This window comes from Pituophis catenifer, unplaced genomic scaffold (assembly GCF_029215685.1).
Source record: "Pituophis catenifer annectens isolate HBS135680 unplaced genomic scaffold, rPitCat1.0.hap2 SCAF_2, whole genome shotgun sequence".
NCBI classification, from domain to species: Eukaryota; Metazoa; Chordata; class Lepidosauria; order Squamata; family Colubridae; genus Pituophis; species Pituophis catenifer.
In genome coordinates this window covers 156,937,489-156,956,278 of record NW_027256882.1, presented here as the reverse complement: position 1 = coordinate 156,956,278, position 18,790 = coordinate 156,937,489, and the positions used below count along the sequence as shown (strand labels likewise).

General features: G+C 42.6%; 1 protein-coding gene across 1 annotated transcript in view; it reads left to right on the top strand.

Annotated features, from left to right (window-relative positions):
- The window catches only part of ANKRD52 (ankyrin repeat domain 52), a 70,974-nt gene that overhangs the window by 42,251 nt on the left and 9,933 nt on the right, over positions 1 to 18,790 (top strand). The window contains exons 15-24 of the mRNA XM_070937841.1: positions 3,159 to 3,236; positions 4,140 to 4,251; positions 6,581 to 6,652; positions 6,962 to 7,163; positions 7,325 to 7,412; positions 9,862 to 9,979; positions 12,269 to 12,488; positions 13,820 to 13,907; positions 15,692 to 15,775; positions 17,784 to 17,929. Coding sequence (XP_070793942.1) covers positions 3,159 to 3,236; positions 4,140 to 4,251; positions 6,581 to 6,652; positions 6,962 to 7,163; positions 7,325 to 7,412; positions 9,862 to 9,979; positions 12,269 to 12,488; positions 13,820 to 13,907; positions 15,692 to 15,775; positions 17,784 to 17,929 — 1,208 coding nt within the window. The remainder of the gene's footprint in view (positions 1 to 3,158; positions 3,237 to 4,139; positions 4,252 to 6,580; positions 6,653 to 6,961; positions 7,164 to 7,324; positions 7,413 to 9,861; positions 9,980 to 12,268; positions 12,489 to 13,819; positions 13,908 to 15,691; positions 15,776 to 17,783; positions 17,930 to 18,790) is intronic.

The window sequence follows — 18,790 nt, the reverse complement described above, 5'->3', positions numbered from 1 at the left end:
ACTGGCGTATCAGGCGGACCTGATAAAAAGCCCCCCTGGCCACGGCCGCCAAATGATCTTCTAACGACAGCCGTGCGTCCAGGAGGATGCCCAAGTTACGAGCCCTCTCCGTGGGGGCGAGTGATTCGCCCCCAATAGCCAGCGATGGCGTCAGCTGGCTATATCGGGACGCCGGAAGCCACAGCCACTCGGTCTTGGAGGGGTTGAGTTGGAGCCTGTTTCTCCCCATCCAGGCCCGCACGGCCTCCAGGCACTGGGACATCACTTTAAGGGCATCATTAGGGTGGCTTGGGGTGGAGATGTACAGCTGGGTGTCATCAGCGTACTGATGGAACTCCACCCCGAAGCCACGGATGATCTCACCCAGCGGCTTTACATAAATGTTGAACAGAAGGGGCGAGAGGACCGACCCTTGTGGCACCCCACAAGCAAGGTGCCTCGGGGTCGACCGCTGCCCCCCTGTCAACACAGATTGCGACCGGTCAGAGAGGTAGGAGGAGAACCACCGCAAAACGGTGCCTCCCACCCCCAACCCCGCCAACCGGTGTAACATGATACCATGGTCGATGGTATCAAAAGCCGCTGAGAGGTCTAACAGGACCAGGATAGAGGAGCAACCCCTATCCCGGGCCCTCCAGAGATCATCCACCAATGCGACCAATGCCGTTTCCGTGCTGTGCCCAGGCCGGAAGCCGGACTGGAGCGGGTCTAGATAGACAGCTTCATCCAGGTACCGGGGAAGCTGTTGCGCCACCACACTCTCAACAACCTTCGCAATGAAGCGAAGGTTGGAGACTGGACGATAGTTAGCCAAAACAGCCGGATCCAGAGAAGGCTTCTTGAGGAGGGGCCTCACCACCGCTTCTTTCAAAGCGGCCGGCAGGACCCCCTCACCCAAAGAAGCGTTAACAATCTTCTGGAGCCAGCCTCGTGTCACCTCCCGGGAAGCCAGTACCAACCAGGAGGGACACGGGTCCAATAAACATGTGGTCGCATTCAGCCGTCCCAGGACCCTGTCCATGTCCTCGGGAGCCACAGGATCGAACTCCCCCCAGATAACACTCTCAAGACCTGTCTCAGTCATCCCGTCTGGACATACCCAGTCAGAGGCCAGCCCTTCCCGAATCTGAGCGATTTTGTCATACAGATACTGCACAAAATCCTCAGCTCGACCCTGCAAGGGGTCATCCCGCACTTCCAGATGGAGGAGGGAGCGGGTCACCCTAAACACGGCGGCTGGGCGATTATCTGATGACGTGATAAGAGCGGCAAAATAGCTAGTTTTCGCCGCTTTTATCGCCACTAGGTAGGTCTTAATATGAGACCTCACCAGTGTTCGGTCAGGTTCGGAGCGGCTGGTCCTCCAACTACTCTCCAGGCGTCTTTTCCGGCGCTTTATCTCCCTAAGCTCCTCGGAAAACCAAGGAGCTAGGTGAGTTCGGTGCCGGGTCAGAGGCCGCAAAGGCACGACTCGGTCCAAGGCCCCGGCAGCCGCACTATCCCAGGCGGCCACCAGGTCTTCAGCCGAGTCATGAGCCAGAATCTCAGGAAATGGCCCAAGCTCCATCTGGAACCTATCAGGGTCCATCAGGCGCCTGGGGCGGAACCACCTGGTCGGTCCCGCCTCCCTGCGGCAGGGTGCAGCGGTTAGAAAGTCCAGTCGAAGGAGCGAGTGGTCAGACCATGACAAGGGTTCGATGGCTATATCCCCTATATCAAGGCCACTCAACCACTGACCAGAGACAAAAACTAAGTCCAGAGTGTGTCCTGTGTGAGTGGGGTCATGAATTAACTGAGTAAGGTCCATGGCCGTCATGGAAGCCATGAACTCTCGAGCCACCTCAGACGTTTCACCGATAGATGGCAGGTTGAAATCCCCCATGATAGCAAGTCTGGGGGTATCCACCGCCACCTCGGCTATAACGTTAAGGAGCTCAGGCAGGGCCGTTGCCACGTGGCAGGGAGCCAGGTACGTGACCAACAGGCCCATCTGTACTCCACGACCCCACTTCACAAAGAGGGACTCACATCCGGCTATCTGTGGAACAGTGGTCTCCCTTGGATCCAGACCTTCCTTTATAATAACCGCCACCCCCCCCGCCCCTGCCCTGAGCCCTCGGCTGATGAAATGCACGGAAGCCTGGTGGGCATATATCCACGAGGGGGACTCCCCCCTCCTGGCCCAACCAGGTCTCCGTAATGCCCGCCAGGTCCGCCTCCCCCTCCTGAATAAGATCGTGAATGAGGGGGGCTTTATTAACAACGGACCTGGCGTTGCACAACATCAGCCGGAGGCTCTGGCCCTGAGAATCTGGACAACCTGGGGAACAAGAAAAGCATTGGGGACCGGAATGCGCAATCGCTCTAAGATAGCGAGTGCGCATTCCCCGCACATGATATGGTCCCCAGCTTCCGCCATATCTGCCCCTCCCACTCACTATGCTGATGGAACAGCCCTCTTCAAATCGAACTCCAACCCCCTCCCCGACCTCCGGTTCTACGTCCCTAATGTCGCAGCCCTTCGCTAAGGCTGGTCTTGAACCCGGTGGATTTCCCCCAGAACCCACCCTAATCCCCCCCGAACCCCTTAAAATTTTTGTTAAAAACTCACTAAAAAACCCACTTAAAAAACCCCTCAAACTCTTCTTAGCCGCATGCCATCTCTCGGGGCTCCAACGCCCGTCATCAAGATAGGCCCTCGATAACGAAGAGGGCCAGACCTGCGAGAGGGGGGAGTCTCGCAGGGCACGAAGGTCATTCACCGAGTACATCAAACATCAAAGGGAGGTGATAGTCCATGGCCAATAACCAGGGGCCAATTTGATGTTATCACAGTCAGAAGGAGTGAAATGCCAGGCTTCAATAGAGTTCCAATGGAGCATGTGAGACCTCAGTGCCCTCTCTTTACAATCCATGAATCACATCCAGCCTGCAAGCAGCCATAATCCAGCCTGCTACAGCTGGGGCGGGACATGGGTGCAGTGGAGGCGTTGGCAGGGCGGGGCAGTGGCAGCAGCTGGGTGGTGGCCCTCCACAACAGTCCCAGTTTCTCACAAGTCCACTTGGGACAATCAGTTGTCCACCAGTGGGATAATATGTACACACATTATGTGTCTGCTGTATATTGGCTAAAGTAATCTAGTTTTCTGCTCTTGCAGAGCTGAGACTCATTCAGGAAACAGCCATGACACTGATGAAGAGCCACTGAAAGAGTCACGACTGAAGGAGGCCATCTTGTGAGTAGCTCATCCGAACTTTCTTTGTTATCCTTTGAATAAACTTGACTATCTCTTTTCTCCACACTACTTTGAATGCAACACAGTTGATGTTTGAGAAAACATTCATCTTCTCGAGATTCCATTAAAGTAACTTGCATTGTTCAGCATTCAGCTTGTGTTAAATAGGGATAGAAAATGAACTCTTCAGATGTTCTTTTGCTTTTCCTGCCTCAGCTTACAAAACAACCCTAAACAGATATCTTTTCTTTTTTTTTATATATGCTCGATGGGTGTGCATACACACCTCAAATTTTTCTTGAATGTGTTTTTGTTAAATGCCCAAGTATTAATTTGCTATAAAACAGAAAATCATCTGCGTTTTATATGTGGCATGGTAACAATACAAGAGAAAACATAGGCGTTTCTTTCCTGGGAGCTTCCTATGGACTACAGCTACTTTTTTGTTGTTATTATTAAGCTGTATGTTTCCAGAGGTGGTATTTAGCTGGCTCAGACCAGTTTGCCCTAACCAGTAGCGGAAATCACGGGTTGGCCTGCCCACCTGCCCCAGCTCTATGCCATCCTGTTTAGGCACATTTTTGAGACTGGGCGCATGCGCGGACGGCAAACGCGTGAGCAAAGCGCATGTGCGGAAAGCCAGGTGCATGTGTGGAAGGCAGATGCGCGTGCAAACACGAAATGAGTGTGCATGTATGGGGCGAACTGGTAGTACCATAATGAGAAACCCACCGCTGAATGCTTCCCCTATTACATGGAAGGAGCTACTGTATCTTCTTTACTGTGGTTTATGTGAACTGGTTTTATGATTTAGTGACCGTAACCAAATCTGGATTTCCACAGAATTTTTACAGCTTTTATATGCATCTGATGCTTGGGTTCATTGAATTATTTCTATTCCAGTTGTTTAGAGTTCTTACTGGATAATGGTGCTGACCCCTCTCTCCGAGACAAACAGGGATACACTGCTGTCCATTACGCAGCTGCCTACGGCAACCGACAGAACCTTGAGTTGGTAAGTCTGAACTAAATTGGACTTTAAAAGTGAGGAAACTTCTGTGGACACTTGAAAGGATCATAGTTTTCTCTGTTGATGACTATTATATGGTTGGTCTCTTGTAGGGCATTGGGAAATGGCCAGATTAGAAACAAGACACGTTGAGATACAGAAATTGGGTGGCTAAATAAACTCTCATGAGCTAGACAGTAATCTCCAAGACTGCAGATAGATTCCTTTTTCTCCAGTTTCCAGATAAAGCATTATATCTGTGCTTTAAATACAAAGATGTATACACTGCTGTGTATTTTATTGCTCTTCTTGGTCTTCATTTTAGATGTGCTTCTGAATACATTTCTGTATTAGTAATATAATTAGTACTTCATAAGATGCATCCTCAAAGTCCCCTGTTTTTCCCCAACTGCTTATCCGATGTGCCTAGAAGAAAAAACTCTGGTTTCAATTGTACACATATTTTTAAAATGTTCCGAATTAAAATATATATCTTATCTCAATAACTTATATTTTTTTTAATATGTCCATCAAAAGTGATAAAAGTTTCCTTTGGATTGATTACATTTCTAACATACTGTATATTTGACATACCATTATACCAGTTTTAATTTTTTAAAACCATTATTTTCCCTTTTTGGTCCAGAAAGAATGTTGACTCACCAAATTGAATTCTTCTATCCTGTTACTTAGAAAGTCTCTCTTTAGATACCGTGTTTCCTTGAAAATAAGACCCTGCCTTATATGTTTTTTAACTCCGAAATAAGTGCTTGGCCTTATTTTGGGGCGCGAAGAGCAAGATGGGGTTCCTCTTGCCATCTTACCTGATTTCCAGCTCTGCGTTTAAATATTTTTGGGGAGGGCTTATTTTCAGGGGGGAGGCTTATTTTAGCGCATGCGCTCAAAAGCCCAATTGGGCTTATTATCAGGGGATGTCCTATTTTCGGGGAAACAGGGTATAAATTAATTACATCCAAAACTGCTTAAGAAAGCTCGTGCAAATGTTGTGTCTGCAGACGCTCCATCATAGCTGTGAGCTAGATTGGAATCTCTCCATTCCCAAGCATTCAGCTCATAAGTTGATCACACAAACCTTAGTTCCTGCAGGATTCTGGAGTGCAAGTGGGCAATCTCATGTCTCCTTTATATCTGGAAAGACAGTGCAGGCCAGAATTCGTCCTCTAGCTGCTGATCATTACCACAATGCTATCCCCACCCCCGCATGGACAGCTGGTTCACCAGAGATCTTCATTTGCAAGCCCCAGGCTGGATACTTGCAATGGAAAAACACTTCCTGCAGTTTGTATATTAAGAGATTTGAAAAATATACAGGTAGTGCTCAATTTATGCCCTCAATTGAACCCAAAACTCCTGTTGCTGAGCGAGACATTTGCTAAGTGACTTCTGCTCCATTTTACAATTTTTCTTGCCACATTTGTTAAGTGAACCAGTGCAGTTGTTAAGTTAGTAACACAATTACGCGAGTCTGGCTTCCCCAATGACTTTGCTTGTCAGAATGTTGCAAAAGGTGATCATATGATCCTGGGACATTGCAACCGCCATAAATATATGCCAGTTGCCAAGCATCTGAATTTTGATCACATAATTGTGGGGAATCTGCATCAGTCATAAGTGTGAAAAATGGTCACAAGTCACTTTTTTCAATGCTATTGTAACTTCGAATGGTCACTAAATGAACTGTATCTCATCATTGTCTTAATACATATTATTTTAATGATAATTAAATTTTGGGGAACACATACTGTATAATTCCTAGACTAGGTGAAATGATATATACCAGTGATGGCTAACCTTTTTGCCGTCGCGTGCCAAAAGCAGGGGGAGCATGGGGGGGTCGTGTGCACGTGTGCCCATACCCATAATTCATTGCGCCCCCGCGCATGCACATGTGACCCCCCCCGCTTTTGGCATGCAATGGCAGGGTCCGGTAGGCCCATTTTTTGCCCTCCCCAGGCTCCAGAGGCTTTCTAGGAGCCTAGGGAGGGCGAAAATGGGCCTTCCCCACCCCATGGAGGCCCTCCAGAGACTAGAAATGGCCCATTTGCCCATTTCCGGTGGGCCTGGAAGGCCCGAAAATCAGATGCGGGCGCCGGAGCTGAGCAGGGCAACGCTCACGTGCCCACCGATATGGCTCTGCGTGCCACCTGTGGCAAGCATGCCATAGGTTCGCCATCACGGATATATACGTTCTCTAGTCATTATTCCCAAAGGTTCTTCCGATACGCTTAAATAAATAAATCTCAGGGGTTCCAAGAGCTAGATTGTTGAAGCGTTTGTACAATTGGAATTAGATTCAAAAGCTTTTTCATTTCAGCTCCTGGAAATGTCGTTTAACTGCCTGGACGATGTGGAAAGCACCATTCCAGTCAGCCCTTTGCACTTAGCTGTAAGTCTCATTGTTATAAAGCCACATTGGTACAGTTTGCGTCAAATTTAATTACAGTAATTAGCATTTGAATGCCAATGTTACATTGGCTTCAGTGAGGAAAGTGGACCTAAGCTATAGGTCTGCATCGTTTACATTAAATCCCTCTTGATCTATAGCAAAGGTCTTTAAACTTGGCAGCTTTAAGACTCCAGCATAGCTGGCTGGAGAATTCTGGGAATTGAAGTCCACAAGTCTTAAAGCTGCCAAGTTTGAAGACCTCTGATCTATAGCCTCCCTAAATCAGCCTGTCTGTGGATGTGCTTTCAGGCCTATAATGGTCACTGTGAAGCCCTGAAGACGCTTGCCGAAACCCTGGTGAACCTGGATGTGCGGGACCACAAAGGGCGGACGGCTTTGTATCTTGCCACGGAGAGGGGCTCTACGGAGTGCGTGGAGGTGCTCACCAGCCATGGTGCTTCTGCTCTTGTGAAGGAGAAAAAGAAGAAGTGGACACCCCTCCATGCTGCTGGTATGAGCACGGCTTATTTCCTGTGGAGATGCTGGGATTCTTTCTCTTGGTTGCTCTTGCAAAACAGACTTGGGGGGGCGTCCACCAGGTCTTTAAAGAAACGACAGTTATTAAGAAGCAGGGAAATCCTGTTCATTATAGTCTCACTTTATTTCTTACAGCTGCCTATGGGAACACAGATTCCCTGCATCTTCTCATTGATAGTGGGGAGAGAGTCGACATCACTGATGTCATGGACATCCATGGACAGTAAGTCTCCAGCTATTTACCGTATTTTTCGGACTATAAGACACACCTTTTTCCCCCAAAAAAGAGGGTGAAAATCTGGGTGCATCTTATACTCCGAATGTAGCCCCCCCCCCCCCCCCCCCGGCTTCTCAAACAGAGGGTTCAGACGCTGAAAAAAGCATCAGGACTGAAGCTTCAGAAAAGAAGCCCCAAATAGAGCTTCAGAAAAAAAGCCCCCAAACAGAGCTTTTTTTATTCCGTGAGGCCGATCCACCTGCCAATCAGCTTTTTTTTATTTTCCTCCCCAAAAACTAAGATGCGTTTTATACTCCGAAAAATACGGTTTGTGTGTGTGTGTGTGTGTGTATTTATTTGGCCTATAAGTCATTCCAATGGCAAACAGGAATGGGCTTGTTCCTTACAAATTCCAGTTTACTGTACAAATCTGAAGCAGGGCTGCATGTACTGCCAGCTGGGCTCTGAATGCGTCTGGGCAATAAAGGGCCGGAGAGCCAGCTGAACCTCAGTACAGACAAGAGAGTTCTTACTCATTTGGGAGTGAGCTTCTACATTGAGGAGAAACACTTGAAATACATTTCCCCTTAAAGATTTGGTTTGCAGTTGGCAAGTCTTTCTAGATCCAGCATTGAATTTGGGGAGTCGAGAAGCATCAGTGAAAAGGAGAAGATTTTTTAAAAAATACTTCTGCTAGTAAATTCCCTTTCTTAGAAGGGAGACAGATGGCTTTGGTGATTTATGTGCTTATGAAACCCCAGTGGTTCATTATTATGATGATATGCTTTTTATGGAACAACCCTTCAAGCTATTCAAGAAATTTCATCTGGCCCAGGATACAAAGAAGGTAGTGAATGATGCCTCCATATTCAAACAATTTCACAATTTCTGATAATTAATTCAAAGTTTCTGCAAGGGTGTATGTTTTACGTGGTCAAAGACCAAAAAATTGATATGGCTACCTCTTCTTCTGCTCAACGCTCTACGATTATCCACAGGCAGCTTTTGGGCATCCTCCCATAGGGACATCAGATCTCTAGAATATATTTCTCTATCTCCATGATGGGGCCCATATGCTATGGCAAAAACTGTTGGCAGAGTTGAAGACAGACTTCTTCATTTTACCGTTTATTTATGATTAATTTACTATTAAATTTATTTGCTTAAATAAAGCTTACATTTGCTTATTTAGGCCTTTTAATAATAATAGTTTTAATGAGTTTTATTTTCTCATTATTTTTAAAACATCCTATTTTGTTGTTTTTATCATTTTCACAAAATCTATTTTAAATTGTATTTCTTTAAGGAGCAGATGGCATACAAAATATTCTGAATAAATTAAAATATTTCTTTTTTACTTATTTAGTAAAAAAATAAAATAAAATATAATTAGAAATAGAACATCATTAAAGCCTGGCCCCAAGCCTAACTCCAAATTGTAGAAGTTAAACCTCTGTTTTTAGAGCGTTTCAAAAAGATTCAAGAGAGGGTACAGGGTACTAAACTAAATGTATTGGAGCACCAGAAGGGTGCTAAAAAAATGGCCAAAGGGAATATTTAGCTTTCTGAAAATTTCAGGGAAGAATAAATTTCAGTGAAAATAATATGAGCAGATGATAAGAGATAATCTTAAATCATGTCCCTCTGTTTGATCCACAAGGAGGTATCCTAATGAATTCAAATATGTGCAGTTGTTTTTTTTTTCCTAGAGTTTTGAGGTTGGTTCGTTCTGCTAATCATTTTAAAATGCAAAATTCTTTCCTTCTACTTGCTATCTATAATGAAAAAAAACTTAGAACTGAGAACCCAACTTGTTTCTATAGATGAAGATGCACTGAAATAAGCTTTCTTTAATGCAAAGCTACATCTAGAAGCTTTCTCAGTATATTCCACCCAAATGGCTTTTCCATTTCTGCTACTTTTCTTCTTTTCTAAAATTGGCAATAGCACCTAGAAGCTCTAACTCCTTTTGACCTTGATTTCCTACCTGACACATTGAATAAGAATGCTCGATTTGATTTTCAGAATTCTTACAATTTTAATGTGACTACTGAAAATGGGAGAGTAACCATAGCAATAGTATTTAATTACATTTTAATCAGAATTAAATATATGAAGTCAAATTGAGTTTAGTCCTACTGCTACTCACTTTCTGAATTACAGTCCCGGGCATGATATTTGTTAGTCCTCAGATTTTTTTTCTTTTTTTAAGTATGACCGTAACCTATTTTTCAGCCCTCAGAAGTAATCAGAACAGATTAATGAAACTGTAATAGTTTTGTAGAAACTTCTTGGAATTAAAGACTTTTTATTTTTGAGTTTCCCTCTTATTTTAACATCTGGGGTATTCTCAGTCCATCCTGCCCTTCATAAAGATAGTGCTTATTTTCTAAATCAGGGATAAGCCAAATTAGTAAATCAATAGGTGGCTGACCTATTCTCAATTTTCTCACAGGACCCCATTGATGTTGGCAATCATGAATGGCCATGTAGATTGTGTCCATCTCTTACTAGAGAAAGGATCCACAGTGGATGCAGCAGACAGAAGAGGCAGGACTGCACTGCACCGAGGGGTAAGTGGAGGAATAGCTCTATATTGAATTGATGGAACAAGATCCTGAAATAGTCTTGTAGTTTTGGATGTAGAAAATTAAACATTTAAGTGTTCCACGCTTCAAGCCAATTGGAGCATAGTGAATAGATCGTTGTCTGTTCCTCATCTTTGAATTGTCGCACTTGCCATTGATTCCAGAGAGAGTGCTTTGAATTTGGTGTACTTTACAGGTATTCCTCACTTCCCAAACAATTGTTCTGTGACCAAAGTTAAAACATTGCTGAAAAAAAATAGCTTCACAGTTACCATTTGTAATCTTTGCAGCATCCTTCAGTCATGCAATTGCCATTATAGTCAGTGCAGGTAATTCTGTGTCTGACCTGTGTGTTTTTTTTCCCTTTATTCCCTTCTTGCAGAGCAGAGAGATTGGAGACAAATCTCTTCTTAAAACAGATTTCAAGAGAGTAAACTTCTACCCATCAAAAGCAGGGCAGTCACACTGGCAGCAAAAAAGGGTCAGGCAAAGGAGAGATGGTCTATCAAAATTGCTTGCTTTTTTTTTTGCCTTCCCTTTTTCCAGTGCACTTCTCCTACAATCCATGGCTGGGTTTATTCTTCATGTCTTGACAGAAACTGAGAGAAAAAAAACTGTCTTTCTTTGTGCTGTAACCACGCCCCCTTGTCCACTTACACTCCAGTCTTTTTCTCTCAGTCGCTGACAGACTGGTGTTTTTTTCTTCGTGCTTGCTTTTCCCTAGCAATTTCTATATTCGTATAGTTTAAGTTTGTTTATTTTTGATTAGTTGGTTTTCGGAAGAGAGCTGAACATCACGGCCAGCTGCTGAGGCACGCGTGACGTGTCTGGGGCTCCAGGCCGTTCCGCGCCTCCCCACACATCGAAGATAGCAGCCTCCAGATTCTGTCCCCTTGGGGCGGCTCCGTGATTGGCACTTTAGCCGCCGGTGCTGGCGCTGGGCTGTCAGTCCGCCACTATTTTTAGCTCTCATTTAGTGGCGAGTCTGGAGTCCCTGCATGGTTTCCGTGCAAACTCTAATATCTGTGTGAGCTTCGCGGCGCTCAGGAGGCTGTTTGCCTTGCGCCTGGCCCGATCGGCCGAAGATACCTAAGTCATTGGTTTCCCACCTTAGTTGTTGCAGCCGCCATTTTGGGATCGCGGCGGCTGCTATTTTGTTATTGTTGACGTGGCCGCCATTTTGAAAGCATCTGGGAGCAGCAACAACAGGCAGAGACAGCGAAGCGGCACATTTTGGCCCAATTTCGGCCAGCGCCTTTGGGGGCTTTGTTTTTCGGCCTCACTTGTGGGCGGCTGCATAGGTCCTCACTGATGGCTGACATTTCTGACACGTTCCAGGTTTGCAGCTCCGGGAGATCACGGGGGTTTGTGTGCTATAGAAGTGGTTGCAACTTTGGGGGGGTCCTCAGTCCCACTTCTGCGCCCCTATCACCCCTCGGACCATCTGGCCGTTTGGCCTGCTTCAGCCCAATGGCAGATTTCAAGAGTATGAGTGGGTTGCATACAGCATCCATGGCTCCCAGCCTCACCTGAGGCACAATCGCATTGCTTTTGATGTGTGCAAGACTGGAAGCAGACATTCCAAAGGGCAAGGTGGTGGTGATGGTGGTTAGAAGCAAACAAGAATCAACTATGTGAAACAACAAGAGTAATCCTTCCTGCCAGGAAGCACAGTTGCGGTCATGTGATTTCCTACTTAGCTATTGCTTTGTTTAGTGGTGGAGTTGCCAATCCCAGTTAAGGTTGTTAAGTAAGGATTACCTGTATGAATACTGTAAACATGCTTGTGCTGGAAAGGAATATTTAGGCAAAAGAAATGCTAGTTGAGCAGCATCAGTTTTAATGTGAAAATAAAAGTTTCTATTGTTTATAGTGTAAGATTTATTGTTATTATTACATGGTACTTGGATTACAAGACTGATTTCCTTTGACCATGCCATGAGTGCAAATTCATTGGAGACGTTAATGATGCTAAGAATGGTTAGTAAAACAAGAAGAAGGAGCAAGCAAAGAGCATGCTGGCTTGATAACACTGATACAAAGATGAATTTCCAACAACTGAAAGAATCCATGGTTGACAGGGTAGCATGGACAGCACTTACCTATAAAGTTGCCAAGAGTCAGATAGAACCGAATGATTAAAACAACAACTTGGAATTATTATTAAATAAAGAGAATATTTTGAGTGCCTGCTTTGCAAGACTTATTTCCAGTTGTGATAGTTACTTTGTTTTTTGTTTTTTTTTTCATTGCTTGCTGTTCCTTTTTTTGTAGGCTGTTACTGGCTGTGAAGACTGCCTTGCAGCACTGCTGGACCATGATGCCTTTGTATTGTGTCGGGATTTCAAGGGCCGGACCCCGATCCATTTTGCCTCGGTGTGTGGGCATTCTGAAATCCTGAGGACCTTGCTGCAGGCAGCGCTCTCTACTGATCCTCTGGACTCTGTAGTGGACTATAGTGGCTATTCACCAATGCACTGGGCTTCATACAGTGGTAAGAATGTAGAGATTTGCCTCCCCAGGAGCAGCCTTTAAATTACTTGTGGCAAATATCTTATATCTGGAAAGTGCAGTTTAATTTCATTGGATTCCCAGGTGCTGTGTGTTGTATAGGAGATTGCCAGCAAAGTTGGTGTCCACATTTTCTGCCTACAGGGGGGATTTTGGTGGGCAAAATAGAGAGTTCCAAAACTCTCCAAAACCTTCCAAAAATCCTACTTAAAATCTGCTCTCAGGCCCAAAAGGAATCCTGTGGGTCATATATGGCTGATGGAATAGTTTATCCACTCTTGTTCAAGATTGTATCTTGTTCATACTGGCTTTAGTGGACGAAAATGGAAAACGGCCCCTCTTCAGTATCCTGATCTTTTCAGCTGTTTTATTGCAGGAGAATTCAGTGGTGGTGGATAATTGTCTTTCTGGCAAGCATATCTGCTATCACTGATTTCTCATTGTGGATCATTTGATAAAGATCTCTGGAAACTCTATGGGTTCTTTGAAAACATAGCATACTTGTGAGGGAATAGCAGTAGTTGCTTTATTATGATCAGGAGCTTTATTTTTTGCATTAAATCATGGGATTCATGTACTGATTTTGATTAATTTGTATTTCCTTACTTCAATTCGGGGGAAAATTCTTGCTTTGTTCTGTAAGGTATCTTACCTTTTCTTTGAACTTTTCTTTGTCAGGATTTGTATATTATATTAAAGCAGAAATCTTGACTTAATATAGAAGATGGGGGGGGGGGAAGGCATGCAGCTGACTCCCATACTACCCTATGTGAACAAACCCAACAATATTGATTTTTCCATTTCAATGTCATTTAAATAAACACACCAGTATAGCTAAATGCTTCAAAGAAGCCAGGACTCATAAATCAACTCTAAACTCTAAACTTCAATTAAAATCTGACTTCTAATTCTACCCGGCCATTTAGAAGCACTTCACTATAATTCTGAGTTGAATGGTGTTGAAGTGTCAAATTCCTAATTATTTTAATGCTTAGGTGGAAGAAGGAACAGTGCTTCATGAAAGAATCTGTGTGTTTGCGGGCATGTCTTGCATTCAAACTTTTAATTCATTAGGCCATTTTTTCCTGTTATGATACGCAAACACTGCCTGTGTTACAGACTGGCTCATTTAAATCAAGACTCAAAAAAATGGCTATTAACTTCCAATTTCAGCCTGTGTTAAAGCTGCCTAAACATCTGAAAGGTTTAAAAAACAGCTCATACATTGATTTTGCCTGTCATACCCTTGATTTTGCCTATAAAAATGCCATGGGGTTAGAAGGTGATCTAATAAATTCTCTTCTCTCTTTCCAGGGCATGAAGATTGTCTTGAATTGTTACTTGAACACAATCCATTTGCATACCTAGAAGGAAACCCCTTTACTCCATTGCACTGTGCAGTGTAAGTCATGGCAGACCCTGGAGATGAAGTGTGTGTTTGTGCAAATGCATTAAGATAAGCTATTCCAAGCAAAACAAGATGTGGATTTTGCTTTTCAAGTAGAGTTTGAAACTATCACTCAAAACTGCATTCCTGCTTTGGATAACCCTTATGCCAGGGGTATAGAGATAACCTTTCTTGGTACCTCACCTGACTCTTAAATTTTTAAGATTTTATAAAATTACAGGTAGCAGAATGACTTCTGCAAAGCAAAATGCCAGCTCTGAATATTAGCTCTCTTTTCCATGAGTAGCTCGGCCTCAAGTGGATTACACTGGAAGTCTTTAAAAAAAAAAAGCTATTACATGCAGCCCAGACCTATCGCAAGAAATGCGCTTGCCCAAAAAAGAAGACAAAAGATAAGGGAACAATTAACCACTTTGCTTTCTAGGAAATAAGTGATTTCTTGCCTGTTAATGATAGCCTTACTGTGTTTTTTGTAATTTTATATTCAGTAGAAATGCTATTTACATTTCCTAACCTGGGTCTCCATATGCTGTTGGCTACAGTTCCAATCTATTCCAGTAGCTAGCATAGCCAGAAGCTGGAAATTTTAGTCCAACCACATCAGGGAACTCAGTATTAGAAAAAAATACAGACAGTGCATTTTTGTTGCTAAGTGAGACAGTTAAGTGAATTTTGCTCCATTTTACGACCTTCCTTGACACAGTTAAGTGAATCACTGAAGCTCTTAAGTTAGTAACACGGTTATTAAGTGAATCTGGCTTCCCGGTAGACATTGCTTGTCAAAAGGTGGCAAAAAGGGGTCACATGACCCACGGGACATTGCAAATGTCATAAATAGGAACCAGTTGCCAAGCATCTGAATTTTGATCATGTGACTATGAGGATGGTGAAAGAGTCGTAAGAGTGAAAAATGGTCATAAATCACTTTTTTCAGTGCCGTTGTAACTTCAGTCACTAAATGAAATCCTGTAAGTTGAGAGCTATCTGTATTTGACTTAGAACCATTCATTTAGTGATTGTTTGAAGTTACAGCTGTGCCAAAAATAATGACTTACAACCAGTCCTCACACTTATGACCATTGAAGCATCCTCAGTCACATGATCAAAATTTGGGCACTTGCTGGCATATTTTTTTGCAATAGTTGCCGCATCCAAGGGTCATGTAATTGCCATTTGCAACCTTCCCAGCTGGCTTCCTCACAAGCAACATAATTGGGGGAAGCCAGGCTCGCTTAAAAATTGCATGATTCACTTAGTAATTGCAGTGATAACAACTGTGGTGGAAAATAGATTGTAAAATTTGAGTATGACTCCTATAACAGCTGCCTTCAATAGCAATGGAAATTCTGATCCTAAATGAAGTAATTAGTTGAGGACTACCTATATTTTGGAACCTACAACTTAGCTATGGAAGGAATGCTTATTTCACATCACTAACAAAATATTGGCATTGTTTTCTTCCCAAAACCTACACATTCAACAAGGAGTTGCTGGGCAGGACCGAACAGCAGATCCCTCTGGTAGCTTATTCCAGCTTAGCTTTTACTTATTTTTTCCACCCAAAAAGAAAGATAACAAGTCATTCAAGTTGGTAGGGAGTTTACTTGAAGGAATTGTCCAAAATTTGGAGCATCTTCACTGGTGGGAATTTTCCCTGTGTGTTTTGGACCTCTGAAACCCAGATTCAGTAGAGAGGTCTTGAAATGCCATTGTACTTGTTTGAAATAAATAAAATCAACCAATGCTTGCTTGCTTCTCACACTTTCTTTCCTCTCCAGAATTAACAACCAGGATGGCACCGCTGAGATGCTTGTTGAAGCATTGGGTGCCAAGATTGTTAATAGCAGAGATGCCAAAGGAAGGTAAGTGATTGTATCTTCCTGTTCTTGGTGAACGTGCCGGTTATATTACTCAGTATCATTGATCGGACCATCATTTGAAATGAGAGCTATCCCTTCAAGATACACCAAAGAGACTAAAGAAATTCAGCAGCATGAATTTTGGTGTCTTAACTCTTATAGTTTCTGTCTTACCTAGTGCAAATACCCAGGCTCCATGAAGTTATACGATATGAGATTCAGGACAGCTTAAATCTTTTTTTTTTAATATATACACACCATACATATTTTGTGGACAGTGTATTGACTGGGTCAAATCTTTTATAAACAATGCTGACAGTAATAATACAAATAAATATGCATAATCCTGATCTTCCAACTTCAACAATACCATTCTCTCTTTATAATTCTTTATCATTTTTCCCATTAATTCATTTAAGCATAAATACAATTTCTTTGCGCCATGTATTTATTATCCCCTACTATGTTACTAATATCTAATACTTTGAAAATTACTCATTATTCCACCATAATTTCAATATCCTAAATGTCTAGGGCTACTAATAAAGCCAAATATTAACAGAATTTAATCAATCCCGGGAATACATTTCAAAATCCCCACAATTTCTAATCCTTAAAAGTTTTAAGTTCACAATATACTTTAACACACTATTAATATTAATAATACAATTAGTTTACCTAATCCTAAACTTCCACCTACTAGGACATCTTAACTCTGAATTGCCATTGTGTGTATCAAATGCTAGCCAAATGGATTTTGATCTGATATGCTCTAATGTCCTTATATGTGAGTGGCAGGGATCGCTAACTTTTTCCAGGCTTGGACCTGCTCACAAAATCCCGTGTGATTGCCTTTACACTCCCTTAATTTACTGAAATGTCACAAGTTGAAGTCAGGTAATTATCGGGAGTCCAGCAGGCATTTCATTTGCCAATCCTGGTCTTGCACTTTCAAATAGCGCTAAAAAAAACTATTGCTACTAATTGTTGTTCAAGGGATCTTCCTTCAAGTTTACAATCAGTTTCTTAATATGTGTGTCTGTGTGTGCATTTATTATAGGAAATACGTGTTTGCTGTCAATAGCAATGTGGTAATCTATAGTAAACAAATTTATGTCCTGCCATTTATTCCTATTCTTATTTTTCTACCTCTTTAATCAGTATTCAGTTAAATTTCGTTAAGGTATGGCAATTGAGAGTGAGTTTTAATTTGGGTTTTGCTATGCACTACTGGGCAAGAGATAGAAGATACACAGAAAGTTTGCTTTCAGTGGATACTACGTGCCTTCTAAAAATAAAGTTGAGAGATCATCCAGTGAGAAACTACTGAGCTTCTAAAGAAATTGAATGATATCAAAACACATTGTGGGAATGTGTATGTGTCTTTTAAATGCCCAAATAAATAAATAAAGTATGTAGAATAAAATTTTTAAAAATGACAACAATGCTGTATAATTTGCAATTATGCATATAGAATAGGAATAGAATTGAATAGAATTGAATTCTTTATTGGCCAAGTGTGATTGGACACAGAAGGAATTTGTCTTTGGTGCATATGCTCTTAGTGTACATAAAAAGACAAGATACATTCGTCAAGAATCATAAGGTACAACACTTAAGGATAGTCATGGGGTACAAATAAGCAATCAAATCATACTAGGAAATAATCTCAATATAAATCGTAAGGATACAAGCAACAAAGTTACAGTCATACAATCATAAGTAGGAGGAAATGAGTGATAGGAACGATGAGAAGACTAATAGTAATAGGTAATATAGACTTAGTTTGCAAGTGTTGAGGGAATTATTTGTTTAGCAGAGTGATGGCATTCGGGGAAAAAATGTTCTTGTGTCTAGTTGTTTTGGTGTGCAGTGCTCTATAGCGTCGTTTTGAGGGTAGAAGTTGAAACCATTTATGTCCAGGATGTGAGGGGTCTGTAAATATTTTCACATCTAAAAAATAGAGTTCTTTTTGAAAGCATGTCAAGTCCATCTTTCCTCTTCTTCCAAGGACCCCCCTTCACGCTGCTGCCTTTGCAGACAACATCCATGGTTTACAATTGCTTTTGCAACACCAGGCTGAGGTAGATGGAACTGACCAATTGGGGAGGACCCCTCTTATGATGGCTGCTGAAAATGGCCAGACAGCAGCAGTTGGTAAGTGGTGCATCTCTTGTATTTATGCTTCTCTCTCTCTTTTTTTTTTTCAACCATCCTATCATATCAGCTTAAGAGAATCCATAAAAATACTAGGTATGTATCTCTGAAGTCTTCTCTTGGTCCAGCATAGATCTGATACTGTCTGGTTCAGTTTTCTGCTAAGCTCATTTCTGATAATACATCAGAAGGTGCCAAAGGTGGTTTTTCAAGAGACATCTGAACTTTATGGTTTCTCTTTGACGATGTTTCGCTCCTCATCCAGCTCATACTGAGCTAAAGAAGCTTCTTGGATGAGAAGCAAAACATCGTCAAAGAGAAACCAGAAAGTCCAGTTGCCTCTTGAAAAAGCACCTTTGGGACAACCATGACCTGGATGACTGAGAATCTCCATAGACATTTGACTAGTTTGTTTTGTAAAGATGTAAATATTGTAGATATTCTGTTAGTTTGGGGAATAGCTTTCTGTAGTTATTTTCAAATTACGTTTTCCTTCTTAGTCTACTGATGGGTAGTCTTCTTTCTGTCTATCATCATCCTAGGGAGGAATTAGGAGCAATACTTGTGCTCATGTGAGCACTTCCATGAATTTTGCATGATATTTTTGTGCCTGAGATCAATTTTTTCCCCATCATCCAGAAATAGCAACAATATGCTGCTTTCTTCCAGCATCTGTGACATAATATGAATAGCTACACTTTGCCTCACTCTAGACCAGGGGTCCCCAACCATCAGGCTGTGATCCATTTGAAACCAGGTTTGGCAAGCATGCAAACACGCACAGCTACACTTGCACGCCCATTACTTGTGCAAAGGGATCTGTATGCATGAGTGCACTCACCCACTGCTTGCATGGAACCA